At 48.6% G+C, this 13,850-nt stretch overlaps 1 protein-coding gene across 3 annotated transcripts; it reads left to right on the top strand.

Moving 5' to 3' along the window:
- The first annotated feature begins 2,565 nt into the window (after positions 1 to 2,565).
- On the top strand, positions 2,566 to 9,288 carry etv5a (ETS variant transcription factor 5a). 3 transcript variants are annotated; one of them, XM_015965745.3, is made up of 13 exons: positions 2,566 to 2,700; positions 3,877 to 3,996; positions 4,092 to 4,185; positions 4,257 to 4,304; positions 4,694 to 4,744; positions 5,867 to 5,990; positions 6,060 to 6,314; positions 6,394 to 6,710; positions 7,923 to 7,985; positions 8,122 to 8,190; positions 8,390 to 8,559; positions 8,643 to 8,744; positions 8,879 to 9,288. In XM_015965745.3, exons 2-13 carry the CDS (start codon positions 3,949 to 3,951, stop codon positions 9,107 to 9,109), a joined length of 1,572 nt encoding a protein of 523 aa, XP_015821231.1. In that variant the 5' UTR covers positions 2,566 to 2,700; positions 3,877 to 3,948; the 3' UTR covers positions 9,110 to 9,288. The 3 variants fall into 3 exon arrangements, with proteins under 3 accessions (XP_015821231.1, XP_015821228.1, XP_070400597.1); XM_015965742.3 differs by having other exon boundaries at positions 4,089 to 4,185; XM_070544496.1 differs by lacking the exon at positions 2,566 to 2,700 and adding an exon at positions 3,652 to 3,784 and having other exon boundaries at positions 4,089 to 4,185.
- The last annotated feature ends 4,562 nt before the right edge of the window (positions 9,289 to 13,850 follow it).

The raw sequence follows: 13,850 nt of genomic DNA, 5'->3' as shown, positions 1-13,850 counted from the left end.
ACGAACAATACTCTGCCCTGAAAATGCTTAATACGTAGCTTCAGATTAAAAATTATGTGGTACAAGACATACATGATGTTGACTAGTGCATGTCACGTGTGCGCGCACGCACACACGTGCGCGCGTGTGTGTGTTAAGCTCCGGTTCTTCTTCAGTCCTAAATCCGCCCCTGGTAGGAACGTAGATCGACCGGTAAATTGAGAGCTTCGCCTTCCGTCTCAGCTCTCTCTTCACCACGACAGACCGGTACAACGCCCGCATCACTGCAGATGCAGCACCAATCCGACTATCGATCTCACGCTCCAGTTTTCCCTCACTCGTGAACAAGACCCTAAGATACTTAAACTCCTCCACTTGAGGCAGGACCTCATCCCTGACCCGGAGAAGGCATTCTACCCTTTTCTGACTCAAGACCATGGTCTCAGATTTAGAGGAGCTGATTCTCATCCCTGCTGCTTCACACTCGGCTGCGAACCGCTCCAGTGAGAGCCAGAGATCACCTTCTGATGAAGCTAACAGGACCACATCATCTGCAAAAAGCAGAGACCTGATCCTCAGGCCACCAAAGCAGATTCCCTCAACTCCTTGGCTGCGCCTAGAAATCCTGTCCATAAAAGTTATGAACAGAATGTGTGAGAAAGGGCAGCCTTGGCGGAGTTCAACTCTCACCGGAAACGAGTTTGACTTACTGCTAGCAATGTGGCCCAAGCTCTGACACCGGTCATACAGGGACCTAACAGCCCGTATCAGAGGACCTGGTACCCCATACTCCTGAACTAACCCCCACAGGACCCCCCGAGGAAAGCTGTCGAACACCTTCTCCAAATCCACAAAGCACATGTAGATTGCTTGGGCAAACTCCCATGCACCTTCCAGGACCCCCTAAGGTTGTAGAGCTGGTCCAGTGTTCCACGGCCAGGACAAAAACCACGTTGTTCCTCCTGAATTCAGAACAATTCCCAATCTGGCTTTAAAATGCCTGTATTGCAAATGGTTTTGTTAAAACCAACTTATGAACAGTTGCACAAGTCTTGTTGCACTGTTGCCTCGCAGTAAGAAGGTCACAGGTTTGAACCCCAGATGCAGCCTTTCTGTGTAGACTTAGCATGTTCTCCCATGTATTTGTGTACTTTCAGCGGCCTCCTTTAAACTCATCTGTTCAGGCTGGCGTCGTGTGACCTGCTGCTCATCCTCCTCTTCCTAGCTTCCTTTCATGCTGCTGTTTCTGTCATTTCTGTATTTTAATTTTGAAAATGTTGTTCTAATTTGTAATCGTAATTTTTCTTCCTTTTCTCCCATTTTCGATGATGATATTTTTTCTTCATTATTTTTTATTGTTCTGTGAAGCACCTTGTGGTTTTTGTCTAGAGAGGCGCTGTGTAAATTATCCTTTCTTCTTCACCACCGGGGACTGACCAGGATTAGCAGAGGTGTGGACTCGAGTCACATGACTTGGACTCGAGTTAGACTCGAGTCATTATTTAAATGACTTCTGACTTGATAAAATCTATTAAGACTTACGACTTGACTCGGACTTGAACACCAATGACTTGCGACTTGAATCGACTTGCATCTGTTGGCTTGATGATGACTTGAGCATATTTGATATTTTAGCACAAAAGTGGCACGACATGGGCAAGAATCATGAATCATTGTTCGTTCTGGGTGTGATCTTGGTCTGCTAAATGCAGCAGCTCTTTGTTTATAATCAGTTTCTGCTTGTTTGAGCAAATAAAAGAAGCTTTAAGAAGCTTTATTTCTGGAATTTATTTATTATCATTGTCATTAAATAGAAGTTGGACAGATGACTTGATTATGACTTGAAAATTCAGTTCAAAAGTTAAGGACATGGACTTGACTTGGACTTCAAAATCATTGTGTTTGGACTCGACTTGGACTTGGTTGTCTTTGACTTGGACTTGACTCCAGACTTGACTGGAAAGACTTGTGACTTACTTGTGACTTGCAAAGCAGTGACTTGGTCACACCTCTGCATATTAGTGACCTTAATGGGTATGAGTGAGTGTGTCTCATTTGTCTCTGTGTGTCCCTGTGATGCACTGTAGACATGTCCAGGGTGTCCTCCACCTCCTGATAACTGACAACACCAGAGTGAGTGAGTGAAAGCTGTTCACTAAGTAAAAGTATGACCTAAAGTACTTCTTCATCCCATCCCGGGGATGATGTGACATACTTTAGTTTCTACTTTGGTGTCATTGATGACACCCTCTGCCTAGGACTGCTTGAACCGCCAGCTCTCGGCTACAGGGTTGTTGTCCGTGTGCTGGAGCTGAGGGAGTCGGGGGTGTTGACGTGTAGCCTTGGCTCGGCTCCTGGCCCTTTAACAAACACAAGCAAGCAGCGATGATTGAAAAAAAATGTGAATGAAATCCAACCATTCATAAAAAGGGACGCCACTGCCTTGTGATTGGGCGAACCGCGCCTCGCGCATAAATTAAAAGCTACCGCGCCATTGGCTGCTCGCTGAACGGACAGACTGGATCCGCCAATCACAGCGTGTCTCTGCGTGCTGCTCGCGCGCAGGGAAAGCGTCGGGCCGTTAGGGTTTAGGAAAAGCTCAGTCTAGCTGAGTGAGTCCGAGGAGACGCATCGGTGTGTCGGCGGCAGGCGACGCTTTTGTTTGTGGATATTTACAGCGAACTGTTGACGTGTTCAGGAGGTTTTTATTCACATAACCAGGTAAGTTTCACCATTCTTACCACAGGCTTTTAATACTACACTGTTGTTTAGTACAGTTTAAGAATACTACCAAAGTACTACAGAGAAAGTGGCTTTTAAGCCCTTAGTGAGCCCCTCTGAACGGCTTTGGCTCTGCTGCTGTCCGTCCATCAGCGCTGTCAGGAGCCTGTTTGTGATTTTTATGAATGGAGAGCCATCGACACCCCCACCCCCACCGCACACGGCTTCACACGGATCGAGTTTCACTTCATTGACAAAAACAAGGGAGGCTGGGGGTGGGGGGGCTGGCTGAACTTCGGCCCAGGCCAAAGTGGTGCAGCTTCTTTTATCTGGACTCGGATCTAAAAAGTCCATAAAGTTGTTGCTCTTTATGCATTTTTAGTGGTTCAGTCTAAAAAGACCCTAATTATTTTACATCGTTAGAATAAAACGCATAAATAAAACCTAAGCAGCATCTGCTTGGAGCTATAGCTGGTCAGAGTTTGGACTATAATAAGTGCATGGAGCTCCATGAAGTGGTGCCTGTAATTATTTGCCCAGCAGCCACTCTTTATTGGTCATTCATTAACAGAGGAGTGAGTCATGTCACTCTGCTGAGTGAGCTGTGAGAGGAGAGGAGCGGCCTCAGCTCGGTGTTTCTAAAGAAAACCTGTAGAAATGTGCAGCGGAGGGGAGAGGGAGCCAAGTGTAACACTCTCACAACAATAGCTCCAAGCCTGTTGAAAGCACTAATCGCTTCTCTGATCGGCTTCTTTCTGTTTGAGAGGCTTTGTGATGCAGTTGATGGCACGGTTTCCTCAGTGGGACGCTTCTTCCAAGTGCTTCACTCCAGATCTTCCAGCTGATTACAGCAGACCATAGCTGGAGCAGATGGCCGGAGAGTGCTGCTTATGTAACCTGTGTGATCCTGCATGACTGTGTGTTGATGTTTGCTGGATGTGCCTCGGTTCACAGGCGTGTTGGTAGGTTAAATAAGGGGGGATGATGGTGGCCTTGTTGTAGCATCAGAGTGGGACGCAGCTCCACGTCCACATTCCTGTGTAACGAGGCCAGATCAGTGTGAGGACTCGGGCTTCATGTCAAGGTGAACTGGAGTTTCTTCGACTCTTCTCTGTGCTGCTGGATGAAAGGTACCGGTGGAGTCAGGTGACACTTTTCTTCTTTGTTCTCTCACAGGAGTTTACCGGTGCCGGTTTAAAACAAACACCCCTCCTCTCCCATTAGTACCAGAACCCCTCCAGAGTCACCATGGACGGCTTCTATGACCAGCAGGTCCCTTTTATAGTTCCACCCAGCGTAAGTGGACGCACTTGTCACCACATGAGGGTGGGGGTGACATCCTCTGTTGTAGGTTGTGACCTGACGTTTCTCCTTCTGCTACTTCCCAGCAGCAGAAGTTGCATGTGGAGGAATCGTCTCACGGCTCGTCCCTGAATGACCGAAAGAGAAAGTTTGTGGAGACGGAGCTTGCCCAGGACACAGAAGGTAAGACGGCTGACTCAAACACGGGTTCATGTTCTTTACGTGACATCATATCAACATCTTTTGACCCACAGAACTGTTCCAAGACCTCAGTCAGCTGCAAGAGATCTGGATCGCTGAAGGTACGATCAGCATGTTCTGTCGCTCTTCATCATTGGTTTTCAGAAGCTTCCAATTTTTTGTGCAGTAAATGCGACAGTAGAGCGGTTGTGTCTGAACAGGAGCGGCCGCAGCTAGATGTGCTTTTGGCAGCTCGTACAGAGATCCTCTCTGCTCACGACTAAATGAAATTGAGCAACTTTGACCTCTTTAAAGTTTAACTTTGTGAGAATATCAGACGCCGCTGTTTTCAGCTGGCAAGTGGAGCAAGAAGAGCAAAGTCCTGTTGATGACAAAGTGCTGACCGAGATCTTTTTTCAATTGCTTCACACACACACACACACACACACACGCGCGTCGGTGCTGGTGTGTGTCTTCCTGACGTTTTCTACACCTGTCTGTACCTTCACAGCCCAGGTGCCTGATGATGAACAGTTTGTTCCAGATTTCCAGTCAGAAAACTGTGAGTACCTGATTGTTCCTCCTCCTCCTCTTTGATTTTTACCTCCTCGGCACCATCCTTGTCCGGATTTGCGGGTCGGACCGCAGCTCAGGGAAAGCCTGCTCTTTCACTCCTTTCATTCTCCCCCATTTTGAGTTTAATCAACCGATTGACATGAAGCATCACATGAGCCGACTTCCTAATCTGATTTCACACTCCTTTGCACTCGGCCCCTGCCGTTGCGCTGCCTCTGGATTGGGCTACGTGCCAGTAGTTAGAGCTGTTACAGTTCTGCTTTACACACCGTTAGCCTGCGGAGAGTCATGTCCGGTGCTGCTTCTTACTTTTTAGTTTATGTTTTGGTCTGATTGGTGGGAGGTGGAGATGGGGTGTGGCTAGTGTGGTTTATCAGGCTTCAAACAACCCTGCAGCTTCTCAAGTCTGTGCTTGTTTCTATTCAAGCCCTCTTCCAGGTAGTGAGCGGCTGTGGGTTCACGCTGAGGTAACCGTCTGGTGCTGCTGGGGGGCCTTTTCTCCAACACATGATTTATTACCCTAAGGCACAGTGAAGCGCTCCTTTGCTTTCACCTGGAGGATGTTAATCCATCCACCATTACTTACTGCTCAGGGGAGCTCACGTGCACATCTCTGGCCCTACTAGGATCCATCAGCACGCTGAGAGATTTATTCAGCCCCTGCTGCTCTGTGCTCCTGTATTTAGTTTCCATGCAGCTATTATGTGGCGCCCCGGAAACTGCAGCCAATAGACAAGAGAGCTGCAGCCAATGTCTAATGGTTACAGCGCACGAGGAGAAAACCATTCACTGCCATTAGATTACAGCTGCTCTGATTCATGGGTATTGTTATTGACGAGCCCTAATAGGAATCAAATGAAGGCTGATGGCCTCTGTGTGTGCAGCACAGCTACTTGCATGCTACTAGCTAGCAGTGGTGGTTGTTTTCAGGGCCGTCGGCCATCATCATATCTGATGATAAACAGCAGATAAGTGCTGTCAGGGGAACACAGACATTGTCCATGCATCCGTTTATGTGCTTCAGATAACTGCTGCACTTCTGTTTATGGCTTCAATTAGCTGAAATCTGGACTTGATCTAATGCAGTCCGTGGTCTCATCCTGTTCAGTGATGTTTCATGGCCCTCCACCGACCAAGATCAAACGGGAGCTGACTTCCTCCAAAGAGCTATCTCCCTGCAGCCAGGACGGGAGTCCCATGCCCTACGGAGAGAAGAGCCTTTACAGCTACAGGTACGGCTACAGGACCACCCATCTGCTGGGTGCGGTGTTCATCAGGTTAACTCTCTTCTTCGTCCACAGTGTCTGCGACAGGAAGCCTACCGCTGTGTTCAAGCCGTTGACCCCGCCCTCCACACCAGTCTCTCCCAGTGGCCCCAGCAGCACAGTCCTAACCCGGAGCCCCCCTCCACGTTGCCACATAGCCGCTCAGAGCACAGGGCCAAATCCACTGCAGCAATCCTCCAACCAGCAGGCTCTCCCAGTGCACAGCCCCCCCTTCGCTGTGCCCTGTGCACCTGTTGGCCAGGATGCAAACAGCTTCACACCTGAGCACAGGTAAGCCTCTGTCTTTGTGTCCCACGGTCCAATTGTCGGTCTCAACGAGCAGCTTTTCTAAACAAGTGTCCTCTTAAAGGTTCCAGAGACAGATGTCAGAGCCATGTTTGTCCTTTCCTCCATCTGACAACCAAATCCACCCGCGGTTCCTCTCGCGGCCCACCAGCAGCAGCAACTTGCCCCGTGACAGCCGGCCGCCGTACCACCGGCAGATGTCAGAGCCGTTGGTGGCTATGCCCCCTCAGGGCTTCAAGCAAGAACTCACTGACCTGCAGTACAGCGAGCAGGGGGTCCCCTCCATGGGCCCCCCATGCCCACCTCCAGGCCCTCTACGACAGCCCGCTTACCACCCAATGGCCATCAAGCAGGAGCCCCGTGACTTCTGCTTCGACTCCGGTGAGTACTGGCGCCTTTTCAGAGTGGGGGTCTTTCCACGTAGTTCAGGCAGATGGTGAGGAATGTGCCTCCATGTTTGTTCTCGGTGCTAACGCACATCTGTGAGTTTTGACATGCAGCAGTTAGCTGGACATACAGGTGCTCATTCACATGCTTCTCTAACCCGGCCAGTGTGGTCTTCTCACATTCATGGGTCTCTTGGGTTGGTATTCAGCAGAGAGGGCAGCATTTAAATGAGTCTGTGAGGCAGGAGCGGAGAAGCTTAGCCTTCCTAGAGAAGCTCTAGGCTTCTGTCCTTTGAGGACCGAGCGGCTCGCAGCACGGTAGTTTGAGACATGATCTCGGAAACGCTCTGCTTGCTTTACCGCAACGTACAAAGGTCCAGATGAGGCCAGTCTTCCTTAGACTGGCGTGACAAACGGTCATGGTGGAGAAGCCGTTAGCTCTTATCAAGCGAGCCAGAGCGACTGCCTGGGTTTTGTTTGACCTGAGCAACCCCTAACTTATCCACACACCTGGCCGCTGGTCATTAACCGCCTCTCTGGCGAAGTTCTGAACGTCTCTTCTGCACTTCTCACGCTCACGTTCGCTCTGATTTAGTGCTGTGGGTGAGCTGGCTGGGTCATGATGTAATGACAAATCCTCTTAGGTTCTTATGGCCTTTAAACGTCTACTCCACAGTGACCACACGTCTCTAGACAGAGGGAAGATGTTTATGCCGAGTACACGAGAGGTCCCGTTTTTACCCGAACGTTTGCAGAAAGGTTGCAGTTCCAAGTCACATTTCAGAGTTTGTCTTTGGCAGAAATAAGGGAGGGTTCAGGATCATTAGGCAGGGAACAGGGTGGCTGCCGAGGCTGGTGTGTGTGGCAGAGTGGGGAAAAAACTGGTGGAACTGGAAAAATTACACGAAAAGGTTCAATATTCTCGACTTGAATCAGCTGATGAACCTAGAACACCTGCAAAAGGTTCCTGAGCCTTTAGATGGTCTCTCAGTCTAAACTGGATTAATGACATTAATGGACTTTTGCACCAGAGTCTCCTTTTTCCAGTTTCACCCGTATGTGTGGACCTGTTGGGGGCTAGCAGGCACGGCGCCAGTCCCAGCGACAGGCTTGGAGGGCATGTGGCTGACGCTGTGCTCTGACGTTAGCGTGTGAGGTTTTAGTAAACCAGACTCTACGTAGTGATGTTTTTCTTCTCCATCCACAGAAGTGCCTAACTGCCAGTCATCCTTCGGGAGAGCAGGAAGCTTCTACCGGAATAATCATGAAAGTGAGTTAAGATCTGCTGTGTGGAGCCCGTCCTCTGCGACTCTGGATCTGGCGTCTTCTGAGCTGATAAAACACCAACGTTGGTGTTCACTCTGCTTTTGTGTCATTAATGCTGCGTTTCTTGTGCCTGATTCCAGGCTGCTGCTTCGACAGAGATCCTCAGCTGTACTTTGATGATACTTGTGTGGTTCCTGAAAGATTAGACGGTAAGACGACGCACTCACCTGGAGCTAAGAGATATTAGAGTTGAACTGTGCATGGTGGATAGCTGGTGTACTTAGTCCCCCTGGCAGGAATGTCTCACCACACTGTGGCTGTGCTGGAGCACATTTCTGATTAAAATGGCTCCTCCCCCCACTTCTGCCTCTTCTCCTCTCTTTATCCTATATCCTCTTCCACCTGCAGGCAAAATAAAGCAGGAACCTTCTGTTTATCGTGACGGACCTCCGTACCAACGTCGTGGCTCCCTTCAGCTCTGGCAGTTCCTGGTCACCTTACTAGACGACCCCGCTAACGGCCACTTCATCTCCTGGACAGGACGAGGCATGGAATTCAAACTGATAGAGCCGGAGGAGGTGGGTCACCACTTTGTGGAGCCGCGTCTTTTGCTGTGTGACGCTAGCAGAGTAACAGCCTGCGGGTTTTATCTGCGGGTTAGGTGGCACGTCGCTGGGGCCTCCAGAAGAACAGACCTGCCATGAACTACGACAAGTTGAGCCGCTCGCTGCGTTACTACTACGAGAAGGGCATCATGCAGAAGGTAAGGGGGCACTGAGGGTTCTGCTGGGTAAAGGATTCTTTATCATTTCCAGGTCTTCAGTGATAACTTCAGTTATCTAAAAGAAAGCCTGAACTCGACTTGTGTGTCCAAATGTCTTCTGTTTCGTTCCTCAGGTGGCCGGTGAGAGGTATGTGTACAAGTTTGTCTGCGACCCTGAGGCTTTGTTCTCCATGGCCTTCCCCGATAACCAGAGGCCCAGCTTGAAGGCCGACCCAGACAGCCTACCTGGCCTGGACGAGGACACGGTGCCCCTCACCCACTATGACGATGCGGCGTCCTACCTGCTGGATGCCGGGGAGCCGTGTGTTGCTGCTCTGCCCTTTCCAGATGGATACGGCTACTAACTAGTTGGCGTGGGTCGCAGCACATAACACACATTCACATGCAAACCCTCCCAAGTCTCTCCTGATGCCCACTCTGAAGATCCAGAGCTGGAGCTGTGAAGCTACCTGGAGGAAAAGACTTCTGCTCCTTCTTGGTTCCTTCTTCTGCTCTTCGGAAAACTCTTTGAAAACTTTGTAAGCTCCACAGCTCATGGAGAGGGATGAAACTACGATGGCTCCTCTGCTGTACGAAGAGGCTCGTAAACTGGAGCTTCCCAAAGCAAGGCCTGGGCCCATGTTGCCATAGAGACCAGTCGAAGTGAGGTCACAGGCCAGTAGCTTCAGGTGGACTGACAGATCCATATGTACCAGAGTGCAAGAGTCACCACACGTCTCATTTTATGACCATTTGCTTCTCTCAGGTGGGAGGAAAGCCCTTTAACTCAGCACTCTTTTATCTGCTGTTGGCTTTCGGCTCATCCAGGTGTCTTGTCTACATTGAAACTACGAGATACATGAAAGGGCTTTAATGGAGCTAATGAAAACCTGCAGCATGTGAGGAGCACACAGATGAGTTTCCTGTAGATATGACGATCCTGCAGCTGTTTTAAAGTGTCTCAGGTTTTGGGGCATCGCTGTACATCAGGCTTGTTCACTGGGCTGCTCTTGTCTAGATGTTCATTCCCATCTCCAGGGTGTGCAAAAACACTCCCACCTTCCCCTTTCACAAGGGATTCTGTTCCACACACGGAGAGCCTGAGAAGCTTTAGCAACACGACCGTTTCTTCTGTTTTCAGTCGGTGTTTTACTTGAGTGCTTAATGTGTCTTCTGCAGTTGGCTCATTACTCCGGTGCTCCAGTATGGCGGGAGCACCTGGGGTGCTGCATGCAATCAAAGTGGGGTGACGCGCGTCCACCTCACTCTGCACGCTGTAAGTCGATCCGTTCGCATATCTCCACTGATTTTGCATAAAGAAACTTCTGATATTCTTTCAGTGATCAACATGTTTAACGGTCAAAACAAACGTCTATAAATCATCTATTTTTGCTATAAAGCTGTGTGTGTGTGTGTGTGTGTGTGTGTGTGTGTGTGTGTGTGTGTGTGTGTGTGTGTGTGTGTGTGTGTGTGTGTGTGTGTGTGATGCTGTACCCCCCCCCCCCCCCCCCCCCCCCCCGTGTGATTCCTACACTGTCGGGTTTCTGATGAACTGAAATGGAACAATAAAAGCTCCTTAATGCTTCACCACCTTCAATCCTGCTGTTGTTTTTCTTTTCTTTTTTTTTTTTGTTTGTTTGTTCCTCCTGCTCAGGCAGCCGAGTCACCTGACAAGCACTTGGGTCCTGTAGTCATTACCTGACCTGTGTGGTTTCTGAGTCACATGCCTCTTCTGGTACATCGCAGTGTAAATGATTACTCCAACTCGTGATGAATAAGTTAGCTGTGTGAAAGAAAATAAACTTGCTTTCAACACCAAGACGTCACAGAAAACTGAAGTACCTGATAAACATCCGTTTTTAATATAAGAGTTCAATAAAGAGGACAAACATGAAGACTTCTGGCCTTAAGCAACAGAACCCATCGAGGACAGATGGTCCTTTTTAGTTTTAAACTAAAACACATATACAGCCTTGCAGGAATGACTTCCATAAACACCGCCTCATATCACCACAGGTTTGTGTGAACCTCCAAATGCACAGTGGTCGACTGGGCTGCTGGACGATCCGTTGTAAAGGTCACTTCTTTTGGACTATGCTCAACATGTTCAGTGAACAAGAACTCTCCTGCTGTTGAGTTGAATGTCAGAGTTTTCTGTCTTATGAAGGAAGGCCTTGGTAGCAGTTTGATCACCATGGTAACAGGGGCTGGTCTCGTCACCTGCTGTGAAGCATGAGCAGGCAAAAACAATCCCCAAATGAGATGTAATGATCCATGGCAGCAAAAGCTACGCTGAGATCTAACGGAACAAATCTGGACACCAGTCCATCTGCTGATCTTCGCCAACGAGGTGTTTGCTGTGATGATCTCTGAGCGGGACAGAAAAAAAGCCCAGATTGTTTCTGAGTCAGTACTCGCACACCGCTGCTTTTCAGCCACTTAGCTAAGTTGGTGTATCATGAAAGTAGCACCAAGCCCAGTAACACCGTTAAGATCAGTTGTCACACACACTGGTGTGTGGTGAAAACTGTCCTCCACATTCGACCCAGCTCCCTATGGGGAGCAGTGAGCTGCAGACATGGCTGTGCTCGGGAACCATTTGGTGGTTTAACCCCCAGTCCAACCCCTTAAAGCTAAGTGTCGGTCCCGTTTTTGAAGTCTAGTGTGACCTGACTGGGAGGCAGACGCTCTGAGCATGGCTGTTGGACCAGCTTCTGGTACCTCTGGCAGTGATGGCTGGTGCCACGTCCTTCTGGAAAATAGAATCTGTATATCCATGAAGCATTTCAGCAGAAGGAAGCGGGAACTTTTCTAAAATGTTCCGAACGACATCTGCATTGACTGTGGACTTCAGAAACCACAGCGGACCCACACCAGCAGGTGACATGGAGCTGACACTTTAAGCCTCTGGGACCTTGATTTTCAAATGATCTTCTTCTACCTTCTCAGTGGTCTAGTGGTAGAGTGTCCACCCTGGGACGGGGAGATCTGGGTTCATACCAAAGACTTTATTAATTGGACCTAATGCCTCCCTGTATGACACCATTGGGAGGTTAAACCACCAAATTGTTCCTGAGCCCAGCTGTGGCTCACCGCTCCCCACAGGGATGGGTCAGGTGTAATTTCACCAGTGTGTGATGACTAATGGGACTTTATCTGAAAAGAGAAGTTTGGAGCACTGAGCAGCAGTTCAGGTGCCTTTTCAGGGGCCTCATTTACAATACGCACAAAACAGGGTCAGAATACTAAGTAAGTCATTTTCTACACAAACTTTGTGATCGATAAAGAAAAGCTTGAAAGGGAAATGTAAGTTTTCAGCTGCTTTTAAAGGAGACCACTGAGTCCACTGATCTCAGGCTCAGGGGGAGAGAGCTCCAGAGTCTGGGGGCCACAGCAGCAGATGACCTGTCACCTTTGGCCTGGTGCGCTGCACAACCAGTAGGCTTTGATCACTGGACCTCGGTTTACACCGAGAGCGTGAGCTGCACCTTGTGGCAGCGGCACGGCCCCAGGATGCTAATAGAAGCTGTTTTAGTTTATTGTTTGGTTGACACTGGATGCTCTGTGGCACGTGTCGGACAATTAATGCACCAATGAGGGCCATTGATAAATAATTTGAAGACATGTGTATGAACATAGACATCTTAAATGCAAATACAAATCTCCCAACGAGTCTTAAACTCAGGTTCAAGGTGCCAACCAAGCAAACCCCTGTTTGGAATGGGATGCAGCAGATATGATGAGTGTTGTGTCCGTGTACTGAGCCCTAACAGAAGGGTTGGCTGCAGGAGGCCTCTTCAAACAAGCAGCACAGCTTAAGTTAGCAAGCTTGCATCTGAACAGATGAAAATATTTTAGGGCATATGTGGCCATGGTGGAAGTTATGTTTCATAATCTCTGGAGCAACATTTGAAGGAGACTGTAAACATCTAACCCTAAACCAGGAACAGCAGCGGAGGGCTGTTGCTTCTGCAGTTTATCTTCTTGTCTATTCTTGCTTTTTTTTATCACAGCTGATGCACCTGGTTTGTTTTGTTAAGTCCAACGCGTGTCTTGGTGTGTGAATGCTAGCGTAGGGCTGAGATAAGTCTGGTGGCTTTTCATTATTACTTTGTTTCCCAGCATCTCTTCTGCCTGTGGCCTCTCTATCTGCCACGTCTGGCTCGCAATGCCACCAGCCGTTAAATCGGTCTAGAAGTAAAGAAATACAACAGAAGAAGCTGCATGTTATGAGATGTGATAGAGCTGTGAAGCTTTAGCCTCCGGCTGGCGTGATGGCCAGCAGCACTCTTCTTATCGATGAGTCAGAGCTTTATCAAACCACAGAGTGTAAAAGCTGAGCTCTGGTCTTTAGTAACAGCCAGGCAGGCCTCCTTCTCTGATGGGCATAGCTGAGTGTCTCTGAATGCAATGAAAGTCCTTTTAGTGCACCCATGAGGGCTGCCCTGCCCTCCTAATGTGTGTGTGTGTGTGTGTGTGTGTGTGTGTGTGTGTGTGTGTGTGTGTGTGTGTGTGTGTGTGCTCTCAACAGATGCTTTTAATAAAGCTTACTCTTCTCTTGAAGCTGATGGTGAAAAGCTTGAAACCCTCTTCAGAGAGTCATCGCTGATTGGTGGCAAAGACACACGCCTGTCACCCTTTGATAACCGTAACAAACAACATGATCTGGTGACCAAGTCATGTTATAAAATCTTTCTGTCGGGCCTCATTTACTCTTTTGATCATGTATTGTGCTCGAAAATGACATTGGTGGTGTTGTTTCATCCATGGTTAAATACTTTAAGAAAAAATTGTCTTAATAAACCACAACAACATTTTTAATTCCTTGTGTTCCTTCCTTCTTTATTGATTAGATGCAAGTTATCTCCACACCAGTCCTACTATAGTTGTTCCTCCACACAGAGTCAACAAATGTCATGTTCTGGGGGAGGTGTCTAACCCAAGACATGCAGAATCAACCCAAGACACAGACTGATGAGAAAAAATAAGATTTTTAGTTTTGAAACGACAACTGAAAGCGCACTGGGGAGTCCAGCGGACAGGGAAACAGGAATGCAGCGTCTGGAAGGGAAAGCAGAATGAGGTGAGTCCTGAGGAGTAAGTCAA

Source organism: Nothobranchius furzeri, chromosome 14 (assembly GCF_043380555.1).
Source record: "Nothobranchius furzeri strain GRZ-AD chromosome 14, NfurGRZ-RIMD1, whole genome shotgun sequence".
Taxonomy (NCBI): domain Eukaryota; kingdom Metazoa; phylum Chordata; class Actinopteri; order Cyprinodontiformes; family Nothobranchiidae; genus Nothobranchius; species Nothobranchius furzeri.
Note: the sequence above shows the minus strand (reverse complement) of the source record. Positions and strands in the feature narration are given on the sequence as shown.